This window comes from Pristis pectinata, chromosome 6, assembly GCF_009764475.1.
Source record: "Pristis pectinata isolate sPriPec2 chromosome 6, sPriPec2.1.pri, whole genome shotgun sequence".
In the NCBI taxonomy this organism is placed as follows: domain Eukaryota; kingdom Metazoa; phylum Chordata; class Chondrichthyes; order Rhinopristiformes; family Pristidae; genus Pristis; species Pristis pectinata.
This window is the reverse complement of record NC_067410.1, coordinates 60431226-60452238: the sequence shown is the minus strand read 5'-3', so window position 1 is coordinate 60452238 and position 21013 is coordinate 60431226. Positions and strand designations below refer to the sequence as shown.

The 21013-nt window shown below is 44.2% G+C and overlaps 1 protein-coding gene across 1 annotated transcript in view; it reads right to left on the bottom strand.

Moving 5' to 3' along the window:
- Positions 1-21013, bottom strand: part of ankmy1 (ankyrin repeat and MYND domain containing 1) — a 76425-nt gene that overhangs the window by 30605 nt on the left and 24807 nt on the right. The window contains exons 7-12 of the mRNA XM_052018581.1: positions 19485-19656; positions 11731-11880; positions 7576-7728; positions 5426-5533; positions 2918-3049; positions 1059-1172 (exon numbers count right to left, since the gene is read on the bottom strand). Coding sequence (XP_051874541.1) covers positions 1059-1172; positions 2918-3049; positions 5426-5533; positions 7576-7728; positions 11731-11880; positions 19485-19656 — 829 coding nt within the window. The remainder of the gene's footprint in view (positions 1-1058; positions 1173-2917; positions 3050-5425; positions 5534-7575; positions 7729-11730; positions 11881-19484; positions 19657-21013) is intronic.

The window sequence follows — 21013 nt, the reverse complement described above, 5'->3', positions numbered from 1 at the left end:
ACTTTTCAAGAAGTTGGCAATGGTGGATTCCCTTGGAGTAATAAATGATGGGAAAACGAGTACAGAAAATTGATGACCCTGGAAGTATTCTGCTCAGTTTCTCATGATCTCATTTTTCATTGTGACATAGAAGGCTATTCAGCCCATCTAGTCTGTGCTGGCTCACAGAGCCACCCCATCAATCCCATTTCTCCCATTTATTTCTCTGCAACCCACTCTCTCAGTTATGCCCACTAACATGCCACCAATTCTCCTACCACTCAACTACACCAAGGAAATCTATAGCAGCCAATGAATCTGACAGCAACTCTTTGGGACATGGGAGGAAACTGAAGCACCCAGGTGGAACACATGCCCTCAGGGAGAGAACATGCAAACTCCACTCAGACGGCGTCAGAGGTCAGGGTCGAACCAGGGTCGATGAAGCTGCAAGGCACACTGTAAACTTAAACTGGACAGAAAAATCCACCTTCACAGTGCATCCAAGTCTTTTGCTGTCTGACTGACTAATGTGAAAACAAGATGCTGCAAATCAGGAACAAAAGTATCTAATGGAGAAAGCTGGAATTATCTGACATCTGGGCAGAGACTAATTAAGGCAGTTTACAAAACTACAAGACAACAGTACTACTAACAGACATGTTAATCTACTTCTAAACATGTGTGTAAGCGACTGGTTAACAGACATGTTAACTAGTCACTTACACACTAATCCTACTAACAGTTAACATTACAAGACATATAATGTAGGAAACTCTCCAGCCAAGCTCCAACAAACAGACTGTCTTACTTGTCCGATTATCTGTTTATTAAGGATGTTGTTTGAGGGACAGGTGTTGTCCAGGGCTTTGGAGATGACTGCTGTTTTAGGTGGAAGTGCTCAGGTGTAATGGTCTATCAGCACCAGACTGTTGGCTCTACATTTTGTGCTCGTAATTCCACTGTGGGATTTGAATCCACAAACTTCTGATCCTGTCAGGTTTACACACTGCAGAGAGTTTGGTGAAGCAAGTGGGCTGCGAAAGAGCTGCTTTAACCAGGGAGGGTGATGTAGGTACCTGGTAATATTTGTAGTGGGCGTAATCCAGAGCAGTTCCCACAGCTTTGTTGCCCTTGTGTTGAATTGTGATGGGCATCAAGATATTGGCCCCGGCTGCAATTAACTTGGTGACCTATGGAGAAGAGGAATGGAAGTCAAATAGATATAGGATGCACCTAATCTCTGTCTCCTCTCACAGACAGCACCATTATAAACGTGCAAGCTATTCGCCCGCAGAAAGCAGCATAGAAAGCCCAGCTGTAACCTTATCCAACCTTCAGACTCTGCAGAGATTCAGGATACCACCACACTTGGAGTTAGCATACTCAGCTGAGGTCAGCAAATGGGCCACGGTGTGTCGCTGAGCCTGGGGCTCTGCGCAGATCTTCTCACCTCTGTCTAGGAGGAGGTCACTGTATTAAAATATTCAAGAATAGCAAGACAGGATAGAGTCACAGGGTTACACAGCAAGGAAACAGGACCTTCGGCCCAACTGGTCCATGTCGACCAAGATGCCCATCCAAGCAAGTCCCATTTGTCTGAGTTTGGCCCATTACCTTTGAAACCTTTCCTACCCATGTACCTGTCCAACTGTCTTTCTTCTTATTGTACCTGCCTCAACCACTTTCTCTGGCAGCTCATTCCATATACACACCACCCTCTGTGTAAAAAAATTGCCCCTTAAGTTCCTATTAAATCTTTCCCCTCTCACCTTAAACCTATGCCTTCTGGATTCTAGATTCTCCAACCCTGGGAAAAACACTGACTGTATTCACCTATCCATGCCCCTCATGATTTTATACAACTCTATAAGATCACCTAAGTCCTAGCCTGTCCAACTTCTTGCTATAACTCAGTCCCTTGAGTCTTGGCAACATCCTTGTAAATCTTTTCTGCACTCTTTCCAGTTTAGTAGCATCTTTCCTATAGCAGGATGACCAAAAACTGAACGCAAAGCTCCAAGTGTGGCCTCACCAGTGTCTTGTATAACCGCACCATAACCTCCCAACTTCAATACTCAGCGCCCTGACTTATGAAGGCCAGCATGCCAAATGCCTTCTTCACCACCCTGTCTACCTGTGACTTCACTTTCAGGGAACCATGTACTTGAACTCGAAGGTCCCTCTGTTCTAGGGCTCTACCGTTCACTGTGAAAGTCCTACCTTGATTTGTGGAACATTGATGCAACTAGGCTACATCAATGTTACACAACAGAACCATACCACAATTATATTGACTATCTCTCAGTGCTACACCGCAGAACCATACACAATGTTATCTATTATATCTCAGTATTACACTAGTGTTAACCTTAGTGTTGGAAAGTGGGAATAGTTCAGATGGTTACTTGATGGTCAGTATGGATATGGTGGGCCAAAGGGCCTGTTTCTGTGTTGCATAATTATCAATGTTACACTTGTGAATCTAAAGAAGAGATATCAGCATGTTAAACCACTTATTTTTGACTTACTACACTGCAGAATTGGACACTCTAGAATCATATATTACAGAAACTAGACCACAGTGTGACATTACAGAATATTACATGGTTATATTGCAGGTCTCTACCTGATCATAAGTTTCTTTGTATGCTAAATGACAGTTTCTGAACAGCAGTACGTAAGAATATATTCCATTGCTAGAGCGTTGGCAGCTATTCGCAGTTTATACTGAAGATTAATAAAAAACACAGGAAATCTCCCTTTGGTACTGACCAAGTTAAAGTGAAGGAAGGAGGCTACTGAGACCCCTCACTTCCACCTACCCTCACTGGGTGGCGCTCTCTGTTGGGGGTTTATCTGCACCTGAGGAGGGGCTTGTCAGTGTTACAGTATTCCCACCCGCCCGACCAGAACAGCCGATTTGCCCGACACTTACCAATGCCACTCTACCCTGCAGGCTTCTCTTGTCCTCGTACTTGGTGCTCAGCGCCACACTCAGCGCGCTTCCCAAGCCGTGAGTAAGTGGCAGGTTTGGGTCAGCCCCATTAGCCAACAGCTCATCCACTGCCTGGGTACGTTTACAGGAGAGAGAGAGAGAGAATTCTAAGGTCATTAAATATCTGCTGTTTAACAGTGTACATAACTGATGAAAAACACGATGATGCTGGAAGAAATCAGCAGGCCAGGCAGCATTCGTGGAGAAAAGCAGGCAATCAACATTTCGGGTCAGGACCCTTCTTCAGGACTGAAGATAGGAGAAGAGGAAGCCCAATATATAAAAGCAGAGCAGTGATAGGTGGACAAAAGAGGGTAGGTGGGGTGGGCATAAGGTAGTGATAGGTAGATGCAGGTAAGAAATAGTGATAGGTAGGTGCAGGGGAGGTGGGGAGAGCAGATCCACCAGGGGATGGGTCAAAGGTAAGGAGAGATAAAAGGGGGATAGAAAAAAAGAGAGAAAGGCCAGGAAAGGGAAGAAAAGAAGAGGCATGGTTGGGCGGGTGGTGGGTGTGGGGATTACTTAAAGTGGGAGAATTCAACGTTCATACCGTTAGGCTGCAAGGTTCCAAGACGGAAACTGAGGTGCTGTTCCTCCAGATGGTGCTTGGAATTCTCCTGGCAGTGGAGGAGGCCAAAGACTGACATATCTGTGATAGTGTGGGAGGGGGAGTTGAAGTGACTGGCAATGGGGAGATGCAGATCGCGGTTACGGACAGAGCACAGGTGGTCTGCAAAACGGTGCACAACTTTTTGGCAACTCTGGGGTGAGAGCTGTCTTCAGTGTTCTGGTGCAGAGGGTGTCTGATTGTGACTGAGAACAACTTGGGAGAATGAATGAGCCCAAATGATTTGTATCCTGTAAAAATTAAGGAAGCTGGCCTGATATCTGGAAGGTTGCTTGAATTTGAGTTATAAGACATAATTTTTCTAAACATTTATCCCTAAAACAGTTAACCCAGTCAGGTTTCTCTTTGCTGTTTGTGCAAGCTTGCTCTAAGTAAACCAGGTTGACTATACTATAATGATTTAGCAGTTGGGAGTTGTGAAAGTACCAGCTCGGGCTCAGGATCTCATGGTCAACTTTATGGAAACATAGCCTGGTGTACCAATCTCTTCTCCCTTCCACTCCACCTCAGAGCTTTCTTTTGTTTCCTCCTCCCCTTCCCTATATCCTAAAACTTTTATCTCTAACGTTTCCCATTTCTGGCGAGAGATTGTTTACCTGAATCATTAATTATGCTTCTCTCTTCATAAGTGGTAACTGGTTAACTATCAGGGCTGTAGAGAATCAGGTAGCACAGGAAGAGGCCACTGCTTGATGTGCTCTTTCCCAAGCCTTCCAAAGGACTATCTAATTTGTTCCATTTCCCTGTTCTTCTCCCTATAGCACTGAAATCCTGTTCAATATTTTTGCCAGTTCCTTTTGAACATCACTACTGTTTCCATGTAAAACGAGCTCCCGTTCCTATACTGTCATTTTCTAAGCACACCTATTTTCTCAGCCCAATACCCTACCAGCTGCAGTACTGACTTCTGCCAACAGAGGGGAATAACACACTGTGTACAGATACACAGTACACTGGCATCACCTGCTGGCAACTTACTATTCTGCAGGATTCCCAAATCCACTTGAAGGATAAGCGGATCAATGCCAGTGTCCTCTCCTAGGTCGATATCCCCGGTATTGAGAGCTGTTACACTGTTGTCTCTGTTGGGCAGGCCAAGACCTTCTCATGCCCGACAGCAGACTCGTGAAATGGACAACTCTATTCCATCTGGGAAAAGATTCCTGGTTGACAGGTATGAAGAATCAAGGATGTGCTCCTTGAAAAAAAATACAACATTCCCACTGATTCCTGGGTACCTTTGGCCCATAACTAATCCATGTGGAGAAGGAGCATTTCAGATGGTATTGAATCCATGTATCAAAGACAAGGAATCCTCAAGTCTGTGTATAGGGAGCACACCAAGGCTCTGCATCACCTCACAAATTATCCAGCATCAGCAAACTCATTAGCCATCTGAGAACCTACAGAACCCAAGTAGAAACAAGTCATCCTCGTTCCTGAGGAACTGTCTAAGAAGAAAGTTCTGCAGGAACTTGAAATTAGAACAATCCCCCAAAGAGTCAATCCTTCCCACCCACAATTAGAAAAAGCAAATGAAGGGAAGGGGGCATTTTCCAAATCCATTGCAGACTACAGCACTGAAGCACAGTTAAGGCTCCAGTTTCTTGCTCCTGTGGTCATATTCAAATGGCAGCGTTGGTAACTGACTAGGATGGTGTTACACCAAGCCTGCCTTCCGGGAGGGTCTTTGTCAGAGGTGGACATCTTATATTGGTGGGATGGTGGGGACATAGATGGGGAAAGGTTCTCCACCAGCACTTTAACCAGATGGCAGATCACAAATGGATAATTACAAAGCATTCAAAGGAAATACAAACCAGGTCATTTCCACTGGCGATGGCCAAGGAAAGGGGCGAATGACCACTCCATAATAAATTGGGATTTGCCTTGTGCTTCAGAAGATGCTGAACAACCTGGTGAGCATGCTAAGGAAGTAACATGATCATTGTTAATAAACAGCCTGTGAGAACTGATGGCATTCCAAATAGTGACAAAGAAACCACTGGAACACAAATCATTTACAAGCAAACTATCAACACAAACTTAGGGGCTCACGGTACCAGTGGACTGGGTTCAAACCTGACCTCCGGTGCTGTCTGGGTGGAGTTTGCATGTTCTCTCTGTGACCACGTGGGTTTCCCCCGGGTGCTCCGGTTTCCTTCTACATCTCAAAGTCATGCAAGGCTGCTAGGTTAATTGGTGAGTGGTAGAATATGGCGGGAGTTGGTGGGAATGTAAGGAGAATAACAAAAATGGAATTAATTTAAGATTAGTGTATATGGGTGGTCGATGGTTAGCATGGACTCAATGGGCCGAAGGGCCTGTTTCTGTATCGTATGTCTCTATGATCCTACTGATGCACAAACCATTGCAGTGCAAACCTTGATGTACAAACATTGACAAATAAACCACAGAAACACCACTGCGAAACTGGGCAAAGCATCAGCACACAAAAGTATGAGGCACAAACTTATCAACCCACAAAGCATCAACACTTAATCGATTGAAGACCAAACAGTTCCTGTGGCTTGATGGAGGCTGTCCAGTGGATATCACAGCAGCTGGAGTGCATCCTGGACAGCAAGGATTGCATTTTAATCTAAAAATTGTTGAAAGCATTGCAAATAAATAAATAGTTATTGTTTTTAAAAATACTGTAGGGGCTCTATGGAAAAGGGCCACAGCTCAATTTAGTCAATATTTGTGTTAAGACACCATGAACTATTTAAATTTGCAAATGGATGAAAACTTACGATGGGTTAAGGTTAAGTCATGGTATAATGTTACTTGTTACGAAAATCTTGACTTGAAAGTTCTGTATTTATATATTTTAGAATTTTATGAATGAAGTATATTTTGAAATAAAGAACTGTTGAAACCTACGCCAGCAACAAGCTTTTGACACACAAACCATCAACACACACACCATCAATTCAGAAACAGTGAGCACAAATCAGGTACGCTGGTATAGAGAAGAAGCTTGGAGTACTGTGTCACGAGTCACAGAAAGTAATGGCATGTTATTGGCCTTTATTACAAGTGAGTTAATGTATAGAAGGAAACCTTCTTGAGATTGTACAGGGCTAGGGTAAGACCACCTTTGAATTACCCTGTCCAATTTCAATAGTAAAAGGAAGTATATTTACCTTGGAATCCATGCAGCGTAATATGTGGGGCAACGGGTACATTCTGCAAAGTGTGACTGAGTTATAAAGAACAAGAGATGATTTTAGGCGAGATGTACAGTTTTCTGAAAGGGGTTGAGTGGATCAAACGAAGAGGCTTCTGTTTCACTGATGGGTTTAGAACCAGGGCATAGATTCAGGGTAAAAGGGTCAGCTACATAGAACTGGGAGCAAGGGAAATTTCTTTAAGCAGTGGGAACTGAGAGTAGGGGAAATATCTTTGACCAGAGGGTTATAAATGGTTACTCAGTTGTTGACTGTTACTCAAGGCTGAGACTGGTGGATTTTTGAACATTTAGGAGACTGGAGAATACGCGAGGAGTGGGGTAATGGACTTCAGGCAGAGGATCGTCCATAATCAGTCAGTGTGAAAACACACTCAGACACAACCACTTCAGCTAAAAACCCATCGAGCCACAAACCTGTCAATGTACTGCCCCTCTAACACACAAATATCAATGTAAAAATCATCTTAAGCATTTATTGGAACCTCAGTTAGTGGAGGAACTCAGTGGGTCAAGCAGCATTTGTGGAGCCAAAGGGATTGTTGACATTTTGTATTCAGCCCTGATGCAGGATCTTGACTCAAAAAGTTGACCAACCCTTTGCCTCCACAGATGCTGCTTGACCTGCTGAATTCTGCCAGCAGTTTATTTTTTGCTCCAGATTCCAGCATCTGCAGTCTCTTGCATCTCCAGTCTGTTATAAAATGTTGTTACACATGCCATCAACTATGACCAAGGACTTGTTTGTCAGGCAATGCCATTATACATTGTAATTACCTTGTAGTTGTCTTCACGTTCACAAGCGATATGCAAAGCAGTTCGTCCATCTGCCTCAGGAATGACTTCAGACGGACTGTAATAATGCTTCGGGACACCTGATTGATTGGGGCTTTTCACGACAAACCCGGTCAGCGACTCTGGGTCAGGTTGCTGTTAAGAAAAAAACCCTGCATTTGTGCACTGCTCTGTTGGATTTTCACGGAACCTCAACATGCTGCATGTGGGTAGGTTGTTCACCCCCTCTCACCAGTCGGTCATTCATTCAGGCCATGGTTGATCTGAAGCTTAATGCCATCCACACAGCTTGTTCCGTACCCAACAGAAATGTTATTTAGTGATGCGTCACCATTCAAGTCACATGCACCAGATTCTCATGAATATCAAGCAGTATGAGCCAATGTGCTCCTTTGACAGTTCTGGTTTATGTTGTCAAGACGGCCTTCAGCCTAGGAGAACACATTTTGTTTTCTTCAGTATTGAGATGAGGTCTTCAGAAGCCACCAGAACAGACAAGAAGAGCTTTGGTTTAACATCCCAATGAAAGGACTGCACCTCCCTCAGTACCACCGTGTGTCACTGCATGCTGTTTAAATCTTGCTGTCTTCTAATTCAGAACAATGTGGTCACTGAGCCAACGTGACCATTTGGAAGAGGAAGAGAGCAAGACAATTGATAGTTGAGAGAAAAAGAGAAGTTGATAGGAAGAGTGATAGGTGAAGAAAGCAGCAGGGAGGTAGCAAAAGAGAGGGCAGGATGGTGAGAGAAAGCTTAGAGGTTAAGAAGAGGAAGAGAAAGAGGAGGAGAAGTGAGAGGATAGTAGCTTCCATATGTTTAATAATCAGAACTGGATGCAGTAATCAAGTTGTGATCTAACTGGAACACTCAGAAATCTGATCGAGAGCTAATAGTGTGGTTATCTCATTAAATTGTAGCCCTCAGAACACGTGTCCAATTAAAATGTTACTTTGCGATGTGTTGTCATTCTGGGCAAAGTACACACAATATTGGAGCCAGGGTCAGAGAAGGCCACTAATTTGGGTGATTGCTGCTTTGCATATACTTGGATATACTTTAATGCTACCAACTGTCCCTGGTTTCCTTCAGGCATCCTTAGCTTTTAGCTTTTCTATCACAGCCCATTTTCTTTTCTAAAAAAAAGTCATTTTCAGGATTTAGTGCATGGAGTGCATGTGTCTTTAGAATAAAGATGAGGGAGCGTTGTGATTCAATCTGCACCATGATCACCTTCAGAGCTCGTAACATCAGAGCAGAGCCCTCTGAAGGCCAACGCCAATCAGGTGCACAATTGGATCTGTACTGCAGACTTGGATTCCAAAAGGAAGAACACTCAGGAACCAACACTTGGGACGTAATAGGAAAAGAATCTTGCTTCCCACATTGCTAGCAGATATTCCATTGTTACTGCAAGCTGCTTCTTACAATTCCTCAAGGAAAACAATGGAGAAAATCCCAATAAGGAAGTCCAGAGCATGCAATAATGATACTCAGTTTTGCTTCCAGATGTCCATGGTCTCATTTTAAGATGATGGTTTAGAATTCTTCTTAGATAGCCCAACACACTTATGCAATTAAAGTTATTCCCAAATCCAGTCAATAATGAACATCACCTTTCAGAAACTGTAGAGCAAGCTTCTGTGCATGTGAATGCATATGTACCGAGGTCATTCAGTGAGATCAGAAGATATCCTATGACTGACCCATATCACTTTTGTGATTTTCCAACAGGAGAATGTGGCTTGTAAGCCTTAATCCAGCACTGGTCTTCTTGCTATCTAGGCCTCTGCCAGAGAGCTCAGCAGCAAAGATTCTACCATTCCTTCAGGATAGTCTCCAGATTATCCTTCTCGAAGGGTCTTTTGGAAAGGTTGACTATCACTAACCCTGCCTTAGGTGCCCACCTTTGGCACAATGTCTCAGGGATGTAGCAACTGTTCATGATATACATTAACGATTTGGAAGAGGGGATCGAGTGTAGCGTATCTAAGTTTGCTGATAATGCTAAATAGAGTGGAAAAGCAAATTGTGCAGAGGATGTGGAGAGACTGGAGAGAGATATTGATAGGTTAAGTGAGGGGGCAAGGGTCTGGCAGAATGAGTAAATGTTGGTCAATGCGAGGTCATCCACTTTGGTAGGAAATACATGGTAGGAAAGGGCAGGCATGGTAGTGTAGCGGTTAGTGTAACACTTTACAGCGCCAGCAACCCGGGTTAAAATCCGGCCACTGTCTGTAAGCAGTTTGTACGTTCTCCCCGTGTCTGCGTGGGTTTCCTTGGGGTGTTCCGGTTTCCTCCCACACTCCAAAGATGTACAAGTTAGGAAGTTGTGGGCATGCTTTGTTGGCGCTGGAAGCGTGGCGACACATGCAGGCTGCCCCCAGAACACTCTATGCAAAAAGATGTACTTTACTGCGTGTTTCGATGTACATGTGACTAATAAAGATGTCTTATCTTATAAAAATAGATCAGATTATTATTTAAATGGTGAAACATTGCAGCATGCTGTGGTGCAGAAGGACTTGGGAGTGCTGGTGCAGGAATTGCAAAAGATTGGTTTGCAGGTGCAACAGGTTACCAAGAAGGCAAATAGAACGTTGGCCTTCATTGCTGGAGGGATTGAATTTAAAAACAGGGAGGTTATGCTGCAACTGTACAGGGTACTGGTGAGGCTGCACCTGGAGTTCTGCGTGCAGTTCTGGTCTCCTTACTTGAGAAGAGATATACTGGCTTTGGAGGTGGTGCAGAGGAGGCTCACCAGGTTGATTCTGGAGATGAGGGGGTTAGCCTATGAGGAGAGATTGAGTTGCCTGGGACTATACTCGCTGGAATTCAAAAGAATGAGAGGGGATCTTATAGAAACATAAAATTATGGATACATAAGATAGAGGCAGGGAAGTTGTTTCCACTGGTAGGTGAGACGAGAACTAGGGGACATAGCCTCAAGATTCAAGGGAGTAGATTTAGGATGGAGATAAGGAGGAACTACTCCCAGAGAGTAGTGAATCTGTGGAATTCTCAGGGAAGCAGTAGGGGCTACCTCATTAAAGACACAGTAAGATACATTTTTGCATAGTAGGGAAATTAAGGGTTTATGGGGAAAAGGCAGGTAGGTGGATCTGAGTCCACAGCCAGATCAGCCATGATCTTATTGAATGGCGGTGCAGGTTCGATGGGCCAGATGGCCTCCTCCTGCTCCTATTTCTTATGTCAGAAGTGAGTGGTGCCAATGTCTATTACTTCTCATTAAAAGAGGCTCCTTTTTTGCACCACACTCTCACTTGTGCCAGATGTGTGGGGATGGTCCTCCTCTCTAATCACCCTGCTGTGGTCTGGAATGATGCATGGAAGATAGCAAACCAGTCGAGTGACACAAGATGAAAGTACCGTGCAATCTACTTGCACGACTATACTGATTCCTTGGTACTGTAACACCGCACTGAGACACTGAGGGAGTGAAACACCGTGTGGTTTCAGTCAAGCTCCATGTTCTCCAGTCAGAACCTCAGGATGACACAGGTGGAGTCAACCACCCTCTCTGTCATGAGGAAGTCAGAGTCAGGTTTATTATCACTGACATATGTCGTGAAATTTGTTGTTTTGCGGCAGCAGTACAGTGCACGACATAAAAATTACCATACAAGGACTATTTCCTCTTATTCCAAAAGAGGAATAACGTGGTAGTGCTCATGGATTCATGGTCCATTCAGAAATCTGATGACGGAAGTTGTCTAAAACTCACTGATGCACTTTTGTTGCCTTCTCCATTGAGAAAAGTAGACAAAGTTGTCCCTCGTTGAATAGACCGGGACATAACTGATATGTCAATGTGAACCTGGACAATATTGAGAATCACACTGTGGCACATTCTAACACACCCGTGACTGACCTTCCTCAGTTTGCTCTCAGTAAACTACATACAAAACCCAGGTCCTTTGCAGCCATCTCCTGTGCCTGCTGACCTACAGTTGGCACTAGATGCAGGTTATGGCTCAAAACAGGTCAACAAAACTAGAAGCATAGGCCAGGCGATCTGGGCCTCTTTTGATCTTTGTATAATTCCTGGGATAGCAGTAAGTGAATCTATTTTGTCCCAGTAGGTTTAAGCAGCGTGGGACCAGACATTGAAAACGGTACCTGATCAGGCTCATAGATCTCATCCTTGTCTTCTGCTCGTAGATCAGGGTTTGCTCCAGCCTTCAGCAGGAGCTCTGTAACCGTCACTCCTTTCTTGCTTGGGAGATTTGCAGCAATGTGGAGTGGGAGTAGTCCATTCATTCCTTCCATCTGCAAGCATAAAGCAAAACCATTGTCCTTGTGTTCACCCATATTTTGTTTTCATGCAATGTATCCCATCAAAGTTTTGTGTTTTCACTCTTTCAGCCTGAGGCTGCGATTTAGAGGGCACATGACAAATGTTGATGGTACATTACATAGAACAGTACAGCACAGGAACAGACCCTTCAGCCTACAATGTCTGTGCTGAACACAATGCCGAATTAAACTAAATCTCTCCTGCTTATACATGGCCCATATCCCTCCATTTCCTGCATAGTTATGTGCCTAGTTAATAACCTCTTAAACACCAGTATTGTATCTGCTTCCACCACTACCCCTGGCAGCCCATTCCAGGTACCTACCGCTCTCTGTGTAAAAAAACTTGCCCACACATCTCCTTTAAACTTTCCCCCTCTCACCTTAAATACATGTCCTCTACTATTTGACTTTTCTACCCTGGGAGAAAAGATTCTGATTGTCTACCTTATTCATGCCTGTCATAAGTTTATAAATTGCTATCAGGTCTCCCCTCAGCCTCGAATGCTCCAGAAAAAACAATTCAAGCTTGTCCAACCTCTCCTTATAGTTCATACTCTCAAATCCAGGCAGCATCCTGGTAAACTTCTGCACCCTCTCCAAAGCCTCCACATCTTTCCTGTAATGGGGTGACCAGAATTGTACACAATACTCCAAGTGCAGCCAAACCAAAGTGGTGGTGGTGTGGAGGGACAACTTATTGGATGGAAGCAGAGTTACAGAGCACAGGCAGACATTGACCGTGCATCTGGCTTACTAGTTGACCTGTATCACTTGAACCTTCACCTCAGAACAATCGTTAAGGGCTGAGAGAGGAAGAGGCTGAGAGGAAGATGGAATGTACTTGGGCAAAACCCAACGTGGCAACTTCAAATCTGCACTCAGAGGAATGGAAACAGCCCTACTTCTTAAAAGGTTTCTTATATTAATGGAAGAGGGATGCTCGGGTATGGGTACAAGTATCAGCCAATTGCCCATATCCTCCCGGCTCGTTGAAACAGATACCCTCACTGACCCACTAATGTCATTCATTATTTATGGTACTTCGCTAGCATTGACTTCAAATAGACAAGTGCAAATCTCATTGCCCAGCTGAGAATGTGTCTGGGAGATTATGTTACAGCGAAAAGTCTTCACCACCAACCCCCCCATTAAATTAAGATTGACCCAAAATTTAAGGCAGCACCTTTCATGGTGCCAGAATGGGATCCCACCTTTTGTGACGCTATAGAGAAACAGATTGAGTGGGAAGTCCTTACTGAAGAATGAGAGTAATTTCATTGAAGCATACAAGAGTCCGTGAGGAACTTACAGTATAGTTTCTGACAGGCTGTTTCCTCTGAAAAAAAGTCTAGAATTGGGGAGCATTATCATAATAAAGAGTTGGCCATCCAGGGCTGAAATGAGGAGAAGTTTCCTTGGGAACTTGTGAATATCTGGAACTTTCTACTGCAAAGGGCTTCAGCCACTAAGTCTGAAACAGACAGATTTCTGAATGCTGCAAGGAATCAAAGGATGTGGGGATCAGGTGGACTTGAGGTCCACATGACCAACTTGTCCTTCCTCTTATGTATTTTATGTGATCGAACATACTGTCAGGGGTGTCTGTATTGTCTCTCCGTCTCTGCTGAAGATAATGGGGGTGAAGTTGGTCTTTGATTGTTGTGTTGGAATGGGCAATGGCAAACTAGCAATCTCATTTGACAACAAACAATCTGCCGGGAGAACGCAGTGGGTCAAATAGCATCTGTGGGATGAAAGGAATTTTCAACGCTTCCAAGTCAAAACCCTGTGATCAGCCATCTCATTTGGCAGCCCAGCTGATTTCCTTTCCCACAACATTAGCTTTACAGTCCAATTCTTTCCCTCAAGCTGCGTATCCAGCCAGGAACAAGGATTTGGAGCGGGAACCTGCATCATTTTTCATACGTGCAACATCTGCGGGATGATGAGGTCACAGTGACTGGTCTTTGTTACTTCCTACCCTCCCTGCCCCCATCTTAACAGCTCCACAGCTCAGGGCATGTCCTATGGTGACAGTGTCACGCAAGTCACATGGTGCAGGCAAACAACAACGTGGGTTGCACGGTGCACATCATTGGTTCCAGCCATGCTACAGGATGTGGCCCAGTCATGTGACAACATCTTACATTTATGTAGAGTCATGGAGAGATACAGCACGGAAACAGGTCCTTCGGCCCACTGAGACTGCACCAACCATCAACCACCCACCTGCACTAATGATCCCCACATTCTCACTAACTTCTTCCCCCGCGCCCCCCCCCCCCCCCAGACTCTACCACCCACCCACACAGGTAGAGGAATTCTCCCACTTAAAGTGGGAGAACCACCTTTCGTGATGTTATAGAGAAACAGATCGGGTGGGAAGTACTTAGTGAAGAATGAGAGTAATTTCATTGAAACATACAAGAATCCACCCCCCTCCCCCCCCCCCCACAACCATGCCTGTTTTTTTCTTCCCTTTCCTAGCCTCTCACTCTTTTTTCTACCCCCTTTTTTCTCTCCTTACCTTTGACCCATCCCCCGATAGATCTGCTCTCCCCTCCTCCCCTGCACTGCCTATCACTATCTTTTACCTGCATCTACCTATCACCACCCTGTGCCCACCCCACCTCCCCTCTTTTGTCCACCTATCACTGCTCTGCTTTTCCCTCCTATATATTGGGCTTCCCTTTTCCTATCTTCAGTCCTGAAAAAGCGTCCTGACCCAAAACGTTGACCGCCTGCTCTTCTCCATGGATGCTGCCTGGCCTGCTGAGTTCCTCCATCATCATAGTGTTTTTCCATCTATATTCCAGCATCTGCAGCCCTTTGTTTCTCAGGTCGAGGCAATTTACAGCAGCCAATTAGCCTATCAGCCCGTATGATTTTGGGATGTGGGAGGAAACTGGGATGGGAAGGAATGTGCTCGCAGAGAGATGCGAGTGCTAATTCAGCAGTCTCACAGGAAAGGACCCACTGTGCATCTCCATGGGTCAATCTGAGACAGGTTTGCAAAGCAAACTAGATGTAAGGTCATCAAGCTGAATAGCTGACCGTTTCCCTCTCCACAGATGCTGCCCAACCTGCTCAATGTCCCCAACATATTCTGGTTTCATTTGAGGCACGAGTTTCATGGCTCTCTGGTGAATTGCAGAGTGAGATGGATTAGCTAAGACAGTCATGGACTCGGTGTTGAGGAACATGCAACATCTCTGCTGTAAAGATCTTGATCAGCTAGATAATTGGGCTGAGGATTAGCAAGTGGCTTTCAGTTCAGTTAAGTGCAAGATGTTGCATCTTGGGAAGTCAAACCAGGGTAGGACTTATTCAGTAAATGGTAGAGCCCTGGGGAGTGTTATGGAACAGAGGGACCAAGGAGTACATGTACATAGTTTGCTGAAAGTGGCTTCACAGGTGGACAGAGTGGTGAAGAAGGCATTTGGCATACTGGCCTTCATCAGTCAGGGCAACAAACAATCTGCTAGAAGAACTCAGCGGGTTGAACAGCACCTGTGGGAGGAAAGGAATTGTCGACGTTTCGGGTTGAAATCCTGCATCAGGACCTTTCCTCTCACAGATGCTGCTCAACCTGCTGAGTTCTTCCAGCAGATTGTTTGTTGCTCCAGATTCCAACATCTGCAGTCTCTTGTGACTCCATTAAGTACAGGAGTTGGGACATAGTGTACAAGACATTGGTGAGGCCACATCTGGAGTATTGTATATAGTTTTGGTCACCCTGTTAAAGGAAGGATGTCATTAAGCTGGAAAGAGTGCTAAGAAGATTTATGAGAATGTTGTCAGGACTCGAGGGCCTGAGTTATAGGAATATTTTAGATAGGCTGGGACTTCATTCCTGGGAGCATCCTAGACCGAGGGGTGATCTTATAGAGGTGTATAAAATCATGAGGGGCATAGATGGGGTGAATGCTTTTTCCCAGGGAAAGGGAACCAAAAACTAGAGGGCATAGGTTGAAGATGAGAGGGGAAAGATTTAAAAGGGACCTGAGGGGCAACTTCTTTACACAGACGGTGGTGCATATATGGAATGAGCTGCCAGAGAAAGTAGTTGAGGCAGGTACGGACTCTCTTGGTGGTGCTAGATGGAGTAGGTTGCATCTTGGCACTGCTCCACTCACTTTTTAATTTTTTGTTCACCACCCTCTTAGTATCTATGCTAAAGTTTTAATAAGACTTTTATAATACTTTTATAACATTGGACTTTGATTTTTAACTGCCAGAAATGAACACCAGAACTAAAGGTGCAGCTGAAAGCAAGAGGAATGGAGATCCTCAACTTGCTTTGGAAGCTATTTCTAAACCCTGGATAAAGAACTTGATCAGAAATTTTCCACTCTGGAAACACTGTTAAAGGAGATTGAAGACAGACTAAGAACACTTAAACAGGAAAATGTTAAACAACAGAAATTAATTGCTGAACTGGATGAAGCTGGCAAAGAGAGAGATCATAGAATGAGCTCATTGGAAAAGGATTTAACTTTGACTACCCAAATACTGGAACAGCAAAGACAGAAGATTATTGATTTAGAAAGTCGAAGTCGGAGGAACAATTTGCAGATCATTGGCCTTCCTGAAGATGCCGAAACTGGTAATCCTATTGAATTCTTTTCCAAACTTCTGATGGATGTGTTTGGCTCTGAGGTTTTCTTTGTATGTCCCATACTTGATCGTGTTCACCGAGGCAGGTACAATAACAACATTTAAAAGACATTTGGACAGGTAGATGGATAGGAAAGGTTTAGTGGGATATGGGCCAAATGGGACTAACTTAGGTGCGCACCTTGATCGGTGTAGGGCTGAAGGGCCTGTTTCCTGCATTACTCTAGGACTCTGAGCGAGGTTAGAAGGAATGCAGAAAAACTGTCAGTGTGCTCGTACAACTTCCTCCATTGTCCTCTCAAGACCGCTTGGGTCCTTCTCTCTTCCACTTCCCATCATGCAGCTGTGCCACTCTTCCTTTCCCTCTTCTCAAGCATTTTGTGCTCCTAGATTCCATTCCAGGCTTGAACCATCCGTGAACAAGTATATGCTGTCCTGCATGTCTCCACAGCAGCACTACTTGTTGCCACTTCAGAAGCAGTAAGCCCAATTCACTTCCCGCCTTCCAACCTGGAAGTCTACAGGAGCCAAGCTCACAGACCCTCTCCACACCCACTGATACAATAGCTAACCACACCACCACTGGCCCCTCTCAGAGCAAAAAAACTTCCCTGTCTTCTCACCCATCCCAGAGTCAAACCTCCCAGCCTCTGGCTCCTTTACCAGTGATGAAGATTCTGCCTTCTGACCCCTCCAACAGTCATGAACTTCCATTAACTCCCACACTAAGGAAGCTCCCGACCATCCACCTCCCTCTTCAGGCAGGTACGTGGTGGACAGTTCAATTGGTGTGCTTGCTTCCATTGCAACTTATCAGCAACATCCACAGAGTCTAGTCAGCTAGCAATGACTTCCATCACCTGATTTACAAATGCACTTTCAAACTTTCTACCTTGAAGCTTTTTGCTCTCCATTCACTGGAATCCTTTCCCAAACATGGTCCTTAACTTTTTTCCCCACTTCCAATTTCTTCCCAGCCTGGCCTTTGTTATCACCCATTCCTACTATGGAATGTTCAGTGCACAACTGGCCCAGTGGTCCAATGTATTCCCTTCATTTCATCTCCTGGCCTTCACTGCCCTGGCAAAAAAACATTCACAACTACAGCATTGTTTTGCAGAGGGAATAAAGCACCTACAATCACATTCTGTGGCTCAAATTTCCCTCACCAGTGCTTCTGAAGACTAGCACTATGCTGAGACTCCAGTGCAACACCGAGGGCATGCTGCACAGTCAGAAGTACAATCTTTTGTATGATACATGAAATGGGGGCCCTTTTCTGTCCTCTGGACATCACATAACGTACCCCCAGCATGATCTGAAGAAGCACAGAGATGCCCTGGCCAATATATCTCCTTCAACCAACATTACCAAGAATCAGATTGCCCAGCTATTTTTCATATTCTCTTGCAACATAGATGGAGGCCATTTAAGCACATTGAGTACATCCTGACTTACGAAGCAATCTCTATAACCCATCCTCCCCATATTCCCATCAACTCTCCTCAGATTCTACCACTCACCAACACAGCGGAGGCAATTTACAGTGGCCAATTAACCTAACTTTCATGCTACACCTTTTTGGAAAATTGCTGTATGAAACCTTACCAAGGACTATGCAATTAAAATACCATTCTCATTGAAGTCTCTTCAATCACCTCCAACACTCGGTCCCTTACACAAGACAGGAGATGCAACACCTACCTCCTACCTCCATCCTTTCCATTATATAGGGCCTCAAACTCTTCTTTCAGGTGAACCAACATTTGATTCATGACTCCTGGCTGATTTCCTCCACACCAGGCAAACCATCTGCCAACTGGACAATCAGCTCCACGATCCAGATTACATATCACTTTGGGTATGCACTTCAGTTCCGTGACCTCTGTCTTCAGCCTCTGGCTGTATTCTAATTTTGAGAAACAGACCTCCACTACTGATCACTCACTTTATAGCCCTTCAGGTTTGACAATGAATTTAATATCTTCATTTGACACAGAAGGCCATTCAGCCCCTTGAGTTTATTGCATCTCTTAGACATATCCCATCAATCCCATTTCTCCACTTATTTCCCTAAAATACATTCTCTCATGAATACTCATTAACAGCCTCCTGATTCTCCCACCACTCACCCACACACTGGGGGCAATTTAGAGCAGCCAATTAACCTCCCAACTCGCAGATCCTTTGGGACGTGGGAGGAAACTGGCGCACCCAGGTAAAACCCATGCAGTTACAGGGAGAATTTGCAAACTCCCTGTACTTCCACAACATTAACTCTGTTTCTCTGATGTTCACTGATGCTGCCTGACCCGCAGAGTATTTTCAGCACTTTGTCCTATAGTTTCAGATTTCCAGTATTTTTTTGTTTTAAGAATACTTTAAAAAGCTATAAAATATCTATAAACACCCGAAGGTTTTAAAATTGTGTTATTATTGTATTCTCCCAGAGCCCTTCCTACCTCGCTATAATTTTGTTCATGCCTTTTTAGCCAAATATTACTTCTTTGGTTCTTTCTTGCTTAATCATCTTTGTTAAGTATTCAAGGTTCAAAAGTGCTATATAAATGAAGAACTCTTTAACTCCCAATTGTGGCTGTTGCACTTTATTTGTCTACCTGCACTACACTTTCTCTCTATCTGCAACACTACATTCTGCATTCTGTTTTTGTTTTTCACTACCTTGATTTAATTGTATATGGAATGATCTGTCTGGATGGCATACAAAACGAAAGCTTTTCATTGTATCCCAGTACATGTGACAATAATAAACCAATACCAGATTGTTAGTCAGTGTCAAGCCTGCTGCAGAACTTAGAGTCTGAACCTAAATCATACTGTGGGCTGTGCTCTGTTGAACACAAAGTGCTATTCACATCCTCTAATCAAAGTCACAAGCACTGCCAACAGTGGCACTGCCATCCACTGTGTCAGATGACACGAGTTTGATGCATTACCATTGTTTGAAGTCGGATGTTTGGATCTGCTCCGACCCCTATTAAGGCCTTGATTGCTGAGATGTCTGCTGCCAACAATGAGAAAAAAATTGATGGCATTGGATGTGTGGAAATATTGGGGTTTGCCCCTCTACGGAGGAGTAGATAAGTAACCTTTCTTCTACTCTGGTGCCTGGGAATGAGATATACAGTATATGAGAAAACAGTATCATCAGCTTGTGATAATTGAAAGATTAACAATTTTTGTACAAGCATATCAGAATTAAAGACAAACACAATCACATTCAACACAAGGTAAAGAATAATTAATCAGATTAAACCACATTTAACTATATTTAAATAACAACTTTTAAAAGACAGTTGGAGAGGAACATGGATAGGAAAGGTTTAAAAGGATATGGGCCAAACAGAGGTAAATAGGACTAGCTTGGATGGGCATCTTGGAGGGCATGGACCAGTTGGGCCGAAAGGCCTGTTTCCATGCTGTATGGCTCTAGACTGAGAATATTATACAATAAAACTCTACTAATTCGGCACCCTTGGCACTTTGCTCAAGTCAAGTCAAGTTGGGTTTATTGTCATGCGCACAAGTACAATGAGGTACAGGTACAATGAAAAACTTGAGCTACATCACAGACATGTAGATTCAGACAACACACAAAACATAAATAATACAAGACAGTGAAGAAAAAGATTGTGCAAAACATTAGTGCAAAACCACAATTAGAAACAATTTCATGGTAGTGCAAGAAGTGGTCCGTAGTGTTCTGTTGACTACTGGATGTTACTGCTATTAATACCCAAACCCACGATTAATTCACTTTTTTTGTAAGATGTTACACAGGACAGTAAAGCTCCAATAATCCAGCCTCTGATTGTTTGGAAGTCCTGATGGCCTGGCTTCAGGCTCACTCATTGGTCCAGAATGTGTTGGGGGGGGCTCCAGAGTGTAAGCGGGATATGAGGCCATAGCCAGGGGTCTAGAGTACGGTTTGAGCTGGGGTCCAGACTGAGCCAGGGTTGGGGCTTGGAATACCAGGGGTCTAGAACATAGGTAGGTTTGCAGCTGGGGACAGAGTCCAGAGTATACATTTCCTGTTCCCTTTAAACTCACTGGAAAATTTATTAAACCACTGTGTAACGTGAAAAAGTGAAATAAAAATGAAGGCGCAAGAGATTGCAGATACTGGAATCTGCGCCAACATATGTTGTCAACAACACAAAATGCTGGAGGAACTCAGCTGTTCAGGCAGCAATGGACAGTCAACGTTTTAGGTCGAGACCCTTCATCTGGACTGGATGGCTTCACTTCCAGTCCAGATGAAGGGTCTCAACCTGAAGTGTCAACTATCCATTTCCCTCTATCGATGCTGTCTGACCCGCTGAGCTCCTGCAGCATTAGTGGGTTGCTCCTGAAATAAAAATGTATTTGGGTATTCATAGGAGTAACACCCAATTGTCTGGAAAATCTGCCAGTCCGACATCGAAGTCTCAAGGGTGTCGGATTATCGGAGTCTTACATAATAATT